Here is a 14,900-nt window from a genome sequence, read left to right on the forward strand (position 1 = left end):
CACAGCTCCCACTGTCCCGCAGCTCCCCACGGAGAGGGCTCAAAACAGAGTGCAAGGCTGAAAGGGATGGTGTTTACGGCAGCCAAAGCAAGACCTGCACAAGAGCTGGTGCAAAGAAAGATAACTCGGGCTCTGCGTTCAGCAGGCAAAAGGGTTTTTTCAGTATGATTCACCAACACCTTCAGCCAGGACTTTGCACTCTTCCAAATATTTTCAAACAAGCCAAAGTCATTCAGCCCAGGACCAAAATGAACAAGTTTTGTGATTTATAATCTGTGATTTTATACATTTCTATTCCTCACACTTGTTTGGAGTTTTTGTTGGCATGGGCAGGAGGCAGAAAACAGCAATGTACAAACTCATGGGACTGAAAGTATCTCACAGCACACAGTGACCATTAAACATTTTATTGTTTAGGAGGGAACCTTGGAAGGGAAGGAACACGCCTGCTGGTGTAACCGATGGGAGCACGCTAGGAACAGTTAATCCTAACAAGCTGGTTAGGGTTACTTCCAAATATTTCAGACCCCTTTCCCCAGAGCAAATAGACAACGATAACAGCTCTTGAAACTCAGATGTGGATATTGGTGAAACCAAAGCTAGCACAGGGTGAACCAGGCTCGTGTTGGGCATGCCTCCAAGCTACAAGCTGTGCTGGAAGCACCTGGGGTCGATACGATTCTTTACATTGCAATACAATAAAAAAGGAAACGGTAGCATCCCCCTCTCCCAGGACCCTCCTCCCAACTCCAGGAACATCCACTGAGACTGATACATGCAGGCAATTAGAAGAGGAATCATGTCGCTGTCTTGGACCGCGAAGGGCAGAAGGCACCAGTTTTGGTCAGTGTCTATCCAGAAGGATGCTGGGGCTTCCGAGGGCGTATGTGGTCCCTGTCCTCTGCTATTTGGTGGCTGATGTTTATCCAGAATTAACTAACAGCTCCTGGAGGAAAAAGGAGACAAAGGAAAAGGCAGCAAGTTAGTTATTCAGCTGTTGACATGGGACCGTTTCCTTCAGAAATGAAGGAGAAACGTTGGCAGGGTGAAAATCCCACAGAAAAATCATCAGGTTCCGTCTGCTGTAAAACACACGACACTCAAGGGGACAGAGGACTGTAGAAGCAAGACACTGGGTCATGGTATCAAAGGCGAGGCTGATTCTGCAAACAAGAATAGATGGTCAGTTGTAAATGATTGGTTTATAAATGCTATGGCCTGCAGCAGGAGAGAAAGGCCACGGTCTCAGGTAAGGCTTAGAGCAGCTGGGTTGCAGGAGTAGGTCCACACTATGTCCCAGCCTCAGCAGGACACAGGAGCACTTTGATTAGCTGCCATCAAACATGCAGACAACACTGGCTCCTCCTGGAACACGATCAACATAAGAGTGAGCATACAGAGGGGAGAGGAGGAAAGAGAGAGACTCGGAGGCCACCCTAACTCCTGACATCTTTGACTGCCTTTATCCTATTAAGACCCAAACCCTCCTAAAATTCAAGGCAAAATCATCCCTGCTTTGTCCCCACAACAACCTCCTGTTTTCTAAGTGATACATCGACAGATCCTGCAGGTATCTGCACACGAGCTGTGGACTTCTGAGGGGTAGAAAAAACAGAGGAGGCCTTCGACCTTTTTAGGATGGAGACTGAGGAGCCTGTTACGGTTTCTTCCTATTTTTATTTTATCACTCCTACAAAGTCAAATCAAACCAGCAACACCACCACCTGGCACCGGTTATAACACCTCTCCCTCTGAAGACCTGAGATATCAATGTTGGACCCTACTTCAAAACCCAGGTAACCAGCTCTTGCTCATCGGCAATGGCATCTTTATGTCAAGGAACTGCTGGTGTAGCTATACCAACAGCAGAGCTGCACGGGGTGATCCCATCAACACGCTACTTTCTTCTCATGCTCTGCAGTTCCATTTTGCAGAATAGACAGTACGTCCCCATGTTTAAAGGTCCCTGTTAAAGCAAACTACAGAAAACTAAGTGAATAGTTAGCTGCATGTGGTCTCACCACCCATTCTTGCTAGGGCTGGATTTGAGCTTGGATCTACTCCTTAGACACTAGCCTTTCTTACAAGAGAAGCCGTGCTTCCTTCAATGTGAATCAGAAAGGAGAACATCACAAAATAATGATGCTAGCACACTTGGCAATATCTGTCAGAAGGTGAGGATGTCATTTGGGCTACTTCTGCATAGCAGGCCTATTCGCTGCCTAACACCTGCAAGGTCAGCATATTCAGTCCACATTGACCATGCATCTCCAAAGACAGCCCCATCTCTGACAACAATGAACTGGAAAAGTTTCAAAGGACTCAAGAATAAAGAGAAAATTGTTTGCCAAATTATTTAGACAAAGCTTATCCAGAAATCTGACAAATGAACCATCAATATTACTCGACTGACTCTAATTTCCCAGGTAATTTTTCTCATCATTAGTGACTTAAAGTTTTGCACAGAGCAATACATTTCAAAAACTCCAATAGCACTCACACAAATTGTAATGAGAGAAGCAGCAACAACTCGCAATCAATTTTGCAATAAAGTAATTTGCTGTATTCACACTGTAACACTTCAGTGAAGTGTCGCGGAATGCTACATTTTGTGAAAAAGCCACTGATGTGGCCACTCTGTGGTTAACCCTTATATAAGGCAGCAAAACCTTTTCCTATAAAGTGATTTTAAAAAAAAAGTAATCATAGTTACACAATTTTATGTTCAAAATCGTAACTACGTATTTTTACTCATTTCAGGAGAAAATGCAAACAGCCAGCACTTAACCTCAATCAATGCTTTCCAGCCTCAGCTGCCCACATACCGGGAACGCATCGAGCTGGAGGCTCACAAACGCTCCTTGTACAAAGACATCAGGTTCCATCTCACTCTGGATGACTAAACTTGATCTCAAGATCTTTCGCGCAGTGAGCACTGGACCCAGAACTGGTGGGCTCCAGGCAGCCCAGGCACCGATCTCCTGCTGCACAGCTGGCACCGAGGAAAGCTGCTGGGAACAAAGGGAGGAGGTAATGACACCGTCCATCAGCCCAAGCTGCTCCCAATAGTGGCCTGATAAAATGACATCTAAGACCAGCCTGTGCTGATGATGCGACTAATTAACGTCCCTTACCTCTTCAGGGGCATGGAGTGCTCAGGAAGCTTATAGGGTTGGCATTTTGGGAGAACTGAAGCTCTCCCAGCAGACAATGGCCTGCACACAGGAGTGGCTTTCCCAGCTGTTTCAGACTTTGCTGCTCAGACGCCAATCCAGGTCTCACAGCATTTGCCACGCCACTGTAGACCACCACCATCCTAGTATTGCTAAAATCCAATTTAGACAGAAAGTGAAACCAGAGTACAGTCTCTGGCTGGCCATGAACTCATGCTCCTCTGGATCTTCTGCAGAACATGCCGAGCGGTGCAGGCACAATTAACAGCTAACGATGCTGGAGGACAGAGGTCTCCTCTGCCAGCTACTGCAGAGTGTCACAGCCTCTCCACGCTGCACAGGGGAAGCTCTGTAGGCCCTGTGCTCTGTTAGCACATCATATAAGTCTATGCTTGTTAGAATACACATATAATTGCTTTCACTGTTCCTAGGCCATCAGTTTATAAACCTGTGGCTAACTACTTAAAAGCACAGTTGCATCGATTTCATGCCTCGCATGCTGTGTAATAGCATGGAAGGACGCCATATCTCTAAGACTGAACCCACTCTTTGCTAAGCCAACCATTTACACCAGCATTTTCACCCCACCTAGCATTGCCATCGTGCCGACACAGCTTTGGCACCCCCTTCATTTCCTTCCAACCTGGAATCCTCCCTGTGAGACGCTACCAAGTTGCTACAACACTTACCTTGAGCAGAAGGAGCCAGGAAAGAGAAGGAGAGGACTTATGTCTCCTACATGCCCTTGTTGCTGCATGTGCACCAGGCAAGTTGCATACGCCACAAGAGCGGGCAGCTCACAATCACAAGCTGTTCCCACACAACAGGATACTCCCAACGAAGCGAGTTGAGGCTCAGCCTCATCAGAAAATAACTGCCCCACAGCTGGCGTTAGCTGGTCTCTGCTCCAGTCTTAGCAGAAGAACAACTCAGGAAACAAGCAGCCCTGGAGAGCGCACCACACACTCACTCGAAGGAGAAGGGACGGTGCCCTTCTCGCGTAGGGAGGGTGGATTACGTTTAGTGCCACTGCAACATCAGGTAGACACCAGGTTCCAGTCTCGAGAGCTCCAGCCCAGCACCTCTGCGTATGAATGCCGTGTCCGTACAAAGGGGTCCATACAAAGGCCAATTCCTCACAGCTGTGGCTGCAGCACAAATAGGAATGGCAATCTGTTCAGTCCCCACAGCAAATCCAGCTGGAGGGCATGCAGCGCTCTTTTCCACGCCTCTCCTGGCAAGTGGGACCCTGAGCCACTAACCCATGCTCTGCTACCACCGTGAGACCCCACTTGGCAGCTCAGAGCAGTCAAAATTGGCTGGCGGCTCAGCTGACACAGCCACCACTTTGCAGCACCTGTGGGGAAGCCAGTAGCTCTCCAGTTCTGGTTCCAGTTGGGTGAGGAGAAAGAGTCAAGGTCCGCAAGTGGATCTGCTCCACACATCTCACCCCTGCTGAGAAGGGAGTCCAACCAATGCCCCAACACGGTCCTTCTCCCGTAACAGAGAGCTGAGGGCTTGGTACCAGCACCAGGACAAGAAAGTCTCAGCAAGATTTTCCAACGCACCGCGCTCTTGCCTTCCTCCAGTTCCTTCTTTGCCCGTCTGCATCCCAGCGCAGGAGCTGGGGGCTGTCTGAGAGCCCGCAGCATCCTCCCCTCCTCCCCCAGACACTGGCTAGTTCTGTGCCTCAGCGCTCAGCCTCGCCGCAGGCTCTGAGCCAGGGGGGGAATCTCCCTCCTTGAAAGCCCAGACCCTGAAGAACTTCCTCCCTCAGTGTTTGCCAGAGACGCTGTTTGCCAAGCCTCAGCTGTGCTAAGACATATTTATTTAACCAGCCTTTAGTCTCACAGGGTAAACCCTGCGAGTTTCCTCCAGCGAGTGCCCTACCTTTGTTCTGGTGTTCCTTTAAGCAGTGGCACCACGGCGCTCGCGCATATGGGCACTGGGCAACTACGGAGAAATCAGGAAGCAGATCCCCATGATAAATGACTCGGGTGCATTTGGAGTGTCAGTGACAAAGTAGAAATTAATCTCCATAGTTCCTTGCCATGTGCAGGCAGCGCTCTCAGAACCAGAGCACCTGCTGGCACACAGCAGACTTCAGTGACGTGACCGCACAACTTTTTCATCTCCGTCCGGAAAGAGGCACTAACGAAACACAGAAATTCTGACCTGTCCTAAGATGGGTGTTCAAGGCCTTTCCACTGGATAAGGCATTTGTTGCGGGGCTATTAGCACCCCAAAGTGCTGTGAGGGACATTTGAGTCACTTTGGTTTGATGTATGCTGTAGGTATTTTTTGGTTATGTGCAATTTGTTCTGTTACATTCAGGGTATTGGCTATTTTGTGGAGCAGCTGTGCTGACTAATGGATCACAGCACTTCTATGCCATATAGTTATCGCACAGAAAAGCCTCTATGTCTCTCTCATCTTTCAGGAGTCCAACAGTTGCTGTCCTTGGGTTTGGAATAAGAAGGGGCAGGAGTATGCCTGGCAGCAACAAAAACCATTAATTCAAAAAGCTATGAAGAGAGTTTTGTTTTCGCTCTTCCCTGTACTGGTTAATAGCTTTGCAAAGCAGAGAAGTTCACCCAATGACTTCTTGGCTACTTCCCCAGATGGTGTCTTCAAAGCTGGCTTGACAGCAGAACAGAGGCCTTTCAAAAGACTCACCAGACACATTGCCAGAACACCCCAGAAACTGCTTTCACGTGGAAGTCCCCTGGTCCACACACCCCACCAACAGAGTGCAAGGAACAGAAACAGTTTTTCTGGTTTCCTCTCCCCCCTCCTCCTCACTCTCCATTGACTCACAAGAGCCTCACACTGTTTGCTTTGCTCTGCCGTGACACCCCCCGTTGCTCTGCAGCACCCGAATACGAAGCTGTTTACCAGCACAACTAATCTCTAGCTGTTCTAAGACTCACCTGTTTGTTCATGCATTATAACACTGATTTCCTCCAGACAATTGTTCTGATCATTGTTCTAACTCGCAGAGAGCTCCCGTCATTAGCTTTGCTTAACAGGAAATGTTTTGCCACCGACTGAGCAGCTCGGCAGTTACCAGGCTGCACAAAAAACCCATCCCGGCTGGGGGGCTGCATCTCCCCGCTGAGCTGGTAGCCCCAGACGTCGCAGTGGGGGGCACGCTCAGTGCTTTTGATTTTGGACATGTGCTAGAAAATACCGGGGGCCAGGAGGAACAAACACTGCTCTGCAAAGGGCCACCGCTGAAAGGATAGCTGTTAATTAATCGGCATACAAACTGAGGGCGGTTTTTGTTCAATCAATGTTAATTGCATTTAATCTCGTTCTCACCATTAAGAAAAGCCACCAGGCCAGGCTGATGTTGCTAGTGCCTGACACGCAGATTCCACCCACGTTTGGGAGGCAAGGCAGGAGGAGTAAAGTAATGGAAAGAAACGAAATAACCCTTCCTCACCCCTTCTGCATCACTGCACAATTTCATTGGGTCTGTTCCATTATTTAAACAATTTTGTTTTCCAATAACATTACAGAGGAGCTCAAAGGATGAAAATCAGACATGGAGCATTTCACTACTAGTTATTCTTGCTCTCCTGGGTACTGGCTTAGAGCTTTGCTAACCTGCACAGCCCTGGCTATTCTGCTTCCGCAAAGGACTGAAATCAGAAAATTGCTTATGTGAAGCGGTGCCCGCTTTTGAGTCCCGGGCTGGTCCCAAAAGATCTGCCAGTGCCCCTCAATATGACCTACAGCTGCTGACTGCCGCCTTCCACCAGCTCTGCCAAAGTCTATCTCCTCACCTTGCTGCTGACCAGAACTCCACCGCATGCCAAAGGATGCTGAACTCTGTCTTCCTCCAACGCCTTATAACACAAAGGACTATTTGCTATTAAATAACCTCTGACCAAATTTGCCTCGCAAGTCAGTGCACGTTTGAAGCCTGAACTTCCCAGGCAAACCACTAGCGCATCTGCCAGCGATTCGGCTCTGCTGTGGGGACCGTGCCACTATCTGCCCAGCCACCTGCTTGGGAAACGGGAGCGATCCTGTCCCCTCTGCAGGAATCACACCTCGGGGCAGAGGGGCAGCTCTTGCAGCACAGACAGCCCAAGGTGGAAGATTTCACAACCACTGGCTTATTGCTTCTGCAAGTGCCTTGCGTTTTTCCAAATCAGCATCAAGAACAATAATCATCAAGACCGGGCTCTGTCGGTGCCTTTCCCCTGTGGCAGCACACAACACTTGCCCAAAGCCGATGCTGCAGTTTATCATAGATTTTCTTTTTCCCTGGACAAGTGTTAGTCCCATTGCCTCTCACCGCATAAAGTGGACATATCACAAGTGCCATGAAGGGCTGGCTGAGTTTTAAGTGGTCTGAAATGGCTCCACTAGACTTGGTCAAGATTGCTTTAAAATCATTTCCCATTAGGACTGTGACCCTCTCTCTTTACAGCCAGCATAATGACTCTACCTCAGGGGAAGATAATTACATCCCACTATCTATACACATCAGAAAGTACACACTACAAACACTACTGCGCCCTTCTGGAACAAGTGAGAGAAGGCAACGTGGGAGGAAAAGGAGATAACACTGGATGCCCCCCTATCCCACAACTGGACCCACCCCGAGCGTTCTGCAAGCTCGTGGATTAGCCCCCGGGAGGGATAAAAAGATCCAGAAGGCACAGGGTGTTTCTAAAGCAGAATGACAACTTGTACAAATCCAGCTCCGGTTTTGTAAGGATTAAAATGAACTTCACCCAACTGTGAATATCCATTGCCAGAGCCAAAAGGAATGGAAAACCACTTACTGATGCAACAGCATTTCATTATTTCAAACCCTAAGCCCAGTGCTTCCAAAAATTAAGGACAGGCAACAGTAACGTTATTGCTGGGGGACGCTGGCTGCAAGGGTTTAACTGCTGAACTGCCAAGCCCTGCTCTGAGCACAACGCAGTGAAACCGTACACACAAATAAAGGCAACTCCTCCATACTCTGATTCGTGCTCTTGCTACCAGCCCCCAGGATAATCAGTGGGAAAAGAAAAAATAATCCCAGAAGCTAAGAGACTTTGGATTAAGTTGTATAAATTACCTGTTACCTCCTAACACAAGGAAGAGAGAAACGCAATAAATACCTGCAAAGCCATCCCAGTATTTTGGATTAAATGGATTACAGAAATGGAAAGTACATGATGCAAGATGTTATAAAACAAGACGACAGGAAAGTGCAGGAATTTGAATCAGGCTGGCAAATGATCCCTGCAGACTATTGAGGAAAATTAATAGAGAGAAGGGGTAGAGAGAGGATACAGTAAGAACACTGACTGATGAACACTGTTGTTAGGACATGTAAATTCAGGATGTCAGACTTCCACTTAAATCAACTTCAGTCCTGGAACAAAAATAGCAAATCCTACTGTTTAAAAGCACTGGAAGTAGAAAAGTCAGATACGCCAAGCCTCATTTCAGGATAGGTTTCCCCTGTGCATCCCTCAAGATTGAAGTTTGTGACTTTAATTATTCCTGGAACATTGTGTATATAGGGATTCAATGCAGGGATTACTAGCAGGATCCTTGTTATAAGTGCCACTTCTCAAACAAATTACACTTCACTGGATGTCAGTAACATACACAAGAAAACAAATTAGATAAAGGCAGCAGGATGGCAAGATACAGATCTGGCGCAAGGAAATTTCACAAGGTCACCCAGCAAAATAGAGACACTTACAATATAAACTCCTACAACATTTCTAATTCCACAGTGCATTAAAAGCTTCGCATGACCCAGACACAATATACCTCCATACACTGGCGATTCCACAGAAGCCCAAGACCAAGCCTTCTGAGACATGGTTTCTTGTGAAGAAATGCCATCAGGGCAGGGGTAGAGGAAAAGAGACAGAGACAGAAAGAACCACCCCAGTTGTCCTCTGAACTCCTAGGGATCACCACATCCCACCCCTTAATTCTGACTGTTCAGAGACAAACACAGCTGGATGGGAGAAGGCAGGCAGAGAGGATGTCATCATGTTTGGAGGTAGTGACAGCAGGTCCTTGGCTGCAGGGCTTCTTCACAAGCTGATCATAGAATCATAGAACGCTTTGGGTTGGAAGGGATCTTCAAGATCATCTAAGTTCCAACACCCCCTGCCATGGGCAGGGACAACTTTCCATGCTGCATTTTATGTTTCCAGATCTCACTCCGGAACAGGTTATTAACCTCCACTAGTCCTAATGAGCACGTCTTTAACTCCGGGAATTTTCATGAAGATGGAAGCACAGGAAAGTCCAGTCCTCGGGTAGAGTGCAACGAGCTGCTGAAAACACTTCACAACCCCTCGGCAATGGCACTGTGCCTTTGAGATGGGACCTCAACGGTGGTTGTTAAATTCTCATCTGGGGGATTTCAGTTGCCACTTGCCAGTGTTACTAAACCCTGCAGCTTTCCCTTGGGCTACAGGAGGGCAAGCACGGCCTGGAGGGCATGAGTCCCAGTCCCAGGCTCTGTTCTCAGACTCCTCCCAACTTTGCCCAGCAGCTGTAGATAAATCCCCATCTCGGTTTCCCTTTCTGTACACAAGAGTAATGCTACTTACCAGCCACACAGAAGTACAACAATTATTCACCAGCAGAAGATGCTAAAGAAATGCAAAAAACCACACAGTTCTCAAGGGATCCATCCTCTCTGCACAATTTGCATTGAGGCTTCAGAGGAAATCTCATGCTTTATCTCGTCCCTTTCTGCCTTGCTTTATGGGGCTCCTGCACCGGATAAAGAGATTTCTTCTCCTGGTCAAGGTAGCATGTCCACATTTCAGGTATAGCTCACTCTTGTCTGGCCCAGCTTCACATACCAAGCACAGAGGCGGGCAGAGACAATTTCTCCAGATATCCTTTTCTATGCCTAATTCTATTTCTGTTCAGTGACACAGTGAAATTCCACGCAGAAGTATTATGAGCTCGACTGGCTTTATTTGTTTAACAGTTCACATTTTCATTAAGCTGTTGCTATTCGGCAGCCAGTAATTTTATTTGTGTGATAGGCGTATTCATCTCACCCGTATGGGTGTAGATGTCGCTCTCCTTCTCTTCTGGGGGAAGAGGCAAAAATCAGCAATGATAGAGCCAAGAGAGGACTGGGAATTCTCATGTCTGTTTGCAGATAGATATGGAACAGAACTTCTACCTGGTTTTGTGAAATGTCTCCCAAAGATTAGGGTCACAGTAAAGAGCCTAAGGGTAAATTAAACAAAACCAACCAACCAACAACCAAACCTGTCTTGGGAGACTCCCTGCACTGCCCAGGTACAAAACCAGAACGTGAAGTATCTTTGAGCAGAATCAGCCCCTCTGACTCAGCACTGCAACTCTTTTACACCAGGAGCTTATTGCTGACTGAGCATTTACGGTATTTGAGTATCAGATTTTAAAGAATTAATTGCATGTCTAGCTCTTGCCAGTCTTTAAGTATCTTGAAATATCTGGTCCCGGGAGCTTCAAGATCTGATTATATCACAAGGAAGAGAAGCCGGGTTGGTTGGCCTGCACCAAGCCCCAATTAGACAATCCTCTACCAAGTTCAGGCAACCAGACAGAAAAATAACAGGCATTTTGAAATGTTAATGACCTGAACTGAGACAGTCAAATGACTCAACCACACCTCTTAGATAGAGGTTTCAGAAGTCACCCAAGGAACCCTAAACATTTCTCTCTGCCACTCCCTATTCACAGCATGAAGGAGTGGAGGCGCAGGGAAGCCCTGCCATCTGCCCGAGCCCCGGGGGGAACCCACAGCCTGGGCAGGAGAGTGCTGGGGTTCCCACCAGGCACAGCACAGGCACCAGAAGGGAAAGGCTGTGGATGGATCGGGAGGCCATGAAGACGTTCAGCCATGCCATTCCGTGTGGATGCCCAACCACAGGCACACCCAGGCAGCCACCGGCGTGAAGCTGCACGCTCAGCCCTGGACCAGGAGCTGCTGCAGTATCTCAGCAAGACAGATTTGTTCTGAGCAACAGCCCATCGGCGCCCAACACAACCAATGCAATTAAGAGAAGAGCAGATAAGATGCCCTACAACCTGAAACATGGATCTGAGCAAACAAAGGGAGAGTGGAGAACACCCAGAGATGCATCTTTATTTCCCAATCAATGTCTCCTCCTGCGTAAATTCCAAATCCTTCTTTCAAGATTAAAAACCTTTACCAAGTGAAAAACAGGCTCAGTATTTCTCTAGCTCCTTCCTGTCCCCTTCCCTCTTCAGAAGGCGCTCAGCAGAACACCAGATGCTGGAACAAGCCACAAAAGCCTCCTAAATAATTATCTCCCCATCTCCTCTGCTGCAAATTTATAGTCCTGCATCTGTGTCAGTACAGAGACCTGCTTCCATCTGTCTAAAACACACCCTTTACAAATAGGACCTAAAGGTGGAATGTTTAATCGAAGCATTTGAAAATGCACTAAGAGACTGGAAAAGAAAGCGACAGTTTCTAAGTGTGCTGTTTGCTTCTCTCGTGGACACTGCTCAAGTGGAGGGGAGAGCTTTCTTTTTTTTTAAATATGACAAATGATGCCGGTCCCATCTTGTAATTTCCCTCACTGTGCAGCATGTCTGTTCATGATAGATACCGGCGCAGCTGCTTAGGTGTCCGTTTATCTGCTAGAAAAGTATTGTCTATTTGGAACCAACTCATCCTAAAACAGTAGCCCCAGAGGGGGAAGAGAGAAAAGGGAGGGGGAAAGAGAGATGAGGGAGCTGTCAACTGGGAATACGTCCATGCGTCTGCTGCAAAGGTTCTGGCAAAAACCAAGCATCATATTTAGTTTTAGCTACATCCTCGCTTTCCGTCCTCCTAGACCATTCTTTTCTACTGTCAGTCAACACCTCTTTACACCCTCTTCCCACAAAGACCTTACCACTGACATACATTTCATTTCATACTTGCAACCTGTGGAAACAAAGCGAGTCCACAGCCTTCTTCCACAGGTCCCTGCCAGCACACAGGAGCTCTCAGGTCCCAACCTGAACGGCTCGCAGTTGAAGACAGGTAAAATTCAAAAGAAAAACAAACCACTAAGGATGGGAAAAGAGAGAGAGAAAAAGGGAGAGAGAAAGGACGAAAAAAAGCAATCAAAGGGTGTTTATATTTTGTGTTTAAAGAGACTTCAAGCAGGAACTCGCCAATTTTCTGTAGCCAGGATTAGAACGGAATGAACTCAAATGCTCTGTCCTTCTGCAGAGCCCTCTGAGCTGAATTTCACTCTCTGCAAAATGGCCAATATAGAAAGAAACTCATAAATCCCTGTGACGTAAGTAACTTCACATCGCTCTCGAGGAAACAGAGGCAAGGACAGATTAACCCAAGTAAATGAATCTGTGAAACAGCCTGGATTTCTGAATCCCCATAATGTCCCACACAAGAAACAGCAGCCAGGGCCCAGCAGTTTCTATGCCATGCTGCCTGGCACAAGCAAAGCAAAACACTTGAATGGATGAGAATGTTTTTAAGAAAGGAAAAGTACAGACATTAACCACACCTGGCCTAGCCAGGTAAGCATGCATTCTTATTAAAACATGTTTTATTACTTTAAAATGCCTCCCACCATTTCACTCCTTGCATCGCTAATACCAAAGACCAAGGTCACATCTGTAAGATGCTGCCTCAGGAACCTGCTGAGTAGCAGAGAGCAGCAAAACCTGCCTGAGCAGGCGGGTACATATCCCAGCAGCTCAGCCCTGCCAGGGTTAGCCCCTTGGTAATACCCAAACCAGCAAGGTTAGGGCTGGCTTTGGTATGCCATCATTACTCTGCAGCCTAGGCATATCCTGAAAGGATGTTGCTACAAGGCTGATACTCTGCCTCTGGTTTATGGAATACAACTTCCATGTGTGTGCAGAGGGAAGCTGGGTGTTTTAAAGATGTTTAGATAGTTATACATTCACAAAGAACTTTGCAAGGTATTTATGTTAAGGAGTTGTTAGAAGCAGCACTGAATTAAAGACTTCACTTTTAAGATAAGGAACTGTCCCCTAAATATATTTTTTTTTTGGTGGGGTGAGTTTTCTTGCTTGTTTTGAAAATAATGAAATCCCACATGTAAGATGGTATCAGTCAGTTGAGGTTAAATTGTGTAAGGCAGTTGTCATTACTGCAACTTAAAACTGAGACTTGCATTCAAAGTTCAGGATTTATTGTCTCCCAGAATTTAAGCTCACAGAAAGACTGGCTGCTCCTGCAGGCGGAAGGCAAATCCTACCATCTCTCACCCACCATCAGTCCATAGCCACATTCCCACACATGAATGGTCCTGAGTGGACCTGCTGACAGCTATGGAAGCACCACCCCTGGATGATGCTGATCAAAGCCAAGGCTCTACATTACACAAACTGAGTCTGGCCCCTCTGATGCCAGCCAGCTTCAGCTTTTTCAACCCGCCTGTGAAGGAAACACAGGTGTGCAAGCACATATACACCCCCCAAACCCCCCCAGCACGGGGAGGACAGGCCAGTCACTTGATTTGCAGAGAGCTTTTCCATTTGTCCCACTCTGCTTACTGCAGCGCTCGAACAGACAACCCACTCCCCTTTCACACGCTCTGCGGTGGCCATTTCTCCAGAGCTGCCCATCATTTCCTTATCAAGCAGTAAAAACGTAGGATCACTAGAGACACAGCTCAGCCTTGCTGAGATTTCACTCTCTCAGCGGGTTGTAAATGCCCCTATAATGTTGGCTTTTTTAATCTTGTGTTATTATTACCCGCGGCTGCCATTCAGGCTGCAGAGAATAAAGCGCCAAGGCTTTCAGGACCCACACAATGGCTCTGTGCATTTGCCAGCGGTTGGACAAACAATACCTCTGTGTTTCAGCTTTATTGGAAACCTTTCTGTTGTGGGAGTCTGACTGCGTGTGTCCCTCCGCTCGGGCAACGCCGAGGTGCCAGCGTGTGCCTACGAATTCGTCGGTGATTTCAGGAGCACGTGCCTGCACGGCTGCCTATAGAACCTCGATGACAGCGTGCCTGCGAGCCCGGTGGGCTCCTGCAAGCCCATGGAGGGGCACAGAGAACAGGCCTGCAGAGCCAGTCGGTCCTCCCCATAGATCAGCCAGGGGGTACGAAGCTGAACAGTGCTCCTCCGTGAATAATTACATTCATCTCTGCGTAAACGGTGTTGCCAGCTCATATGGAAGTCTGAGGACATACGACACAGCCATGGAAATGTCAAAGCTCCACTTCCCCAGATCATGTTCTTACATGAAATCTTGGCTTCCGCTTAAAACTGAAGAGCTTGAGAGCCTCATGTTTGCAAGGAAGGCTTGAAAGGTGGAAAAACAGAAAAGCCCCACAAATCAGAATGCAAACGAGATTTGAAGAATGCAGGGCTCTTCTAATTCGAGGATGCTGATTGTTTGGTCTCTTTGCTATCGCTTGCAGGGGACATTGCCGACATGCAAACTCTTACAGAGCTCCAAATATTCCCTCACTCAAGAAAACGAGCCACGCTGCACACTCTTCACATATTCAAAACCCAAGAGAGAAGTTAGAAACTCCCCAAAACCCACAAGGTTGACTTGTAAAACTGTTTAAAAATACACTGGGGTTATTTCATTTGCCTTCTGGTTTTAAGCACCTGAGTCACGTTCTCATAGCACTGCTGCCTAGGCAAGAGGGCTAGATTATTTTATTTTATCTATTCCTCCTTTTTTTTTTTTTTTAAAAAAAAAAAAAAAAAAAAAAA

The 14,900-nt window shown here is 47.3% G+C and overlaps 1 protein-coding gene across 3 annotated transcripts in view; it reads right to left on the reverse strand.

Moving 5' to 3' along the window:
* Positions 1-391: 391 nt before the first annotated feature.
* CHCHD6 (coiled-coil-helix-coiled-coil-helix domain containing 6) overlaps positions 392-14,900 on the reverse strand; it is a 114,434-nt gene continuing 99,925 nt past the window's right edge. For all 3 annotated transcript variants that reach the window (XM_014946611.1, XM_014946609.1, XM_014946608.1), the window contains one exon: positions 392-946. In XM_014946611.1, the coding sequence (XP_014802097.1) occupies positions 923-946 (24 nt within the window). In that variant the 3' untranslated portion in view covers positions 392-922. The remainder of the gene's footprint in view (positions 947-14,900) is intronic.

This window comes from Calidris pugnax, unplaced genomic scaffold (genome assembly GCF_001431845.1).
Source record: "Calidris pugnax isolate Ruff unplaced genomic scaffold, ASM143184v1 scaffold81, whole genome shotgun sequence".
Lineage (NCBI taxonomy): Eukaryota > Metazoa > Chordata > Aves > Charadriiformes > Scolopacidae > Calidris > Calidris pugnax.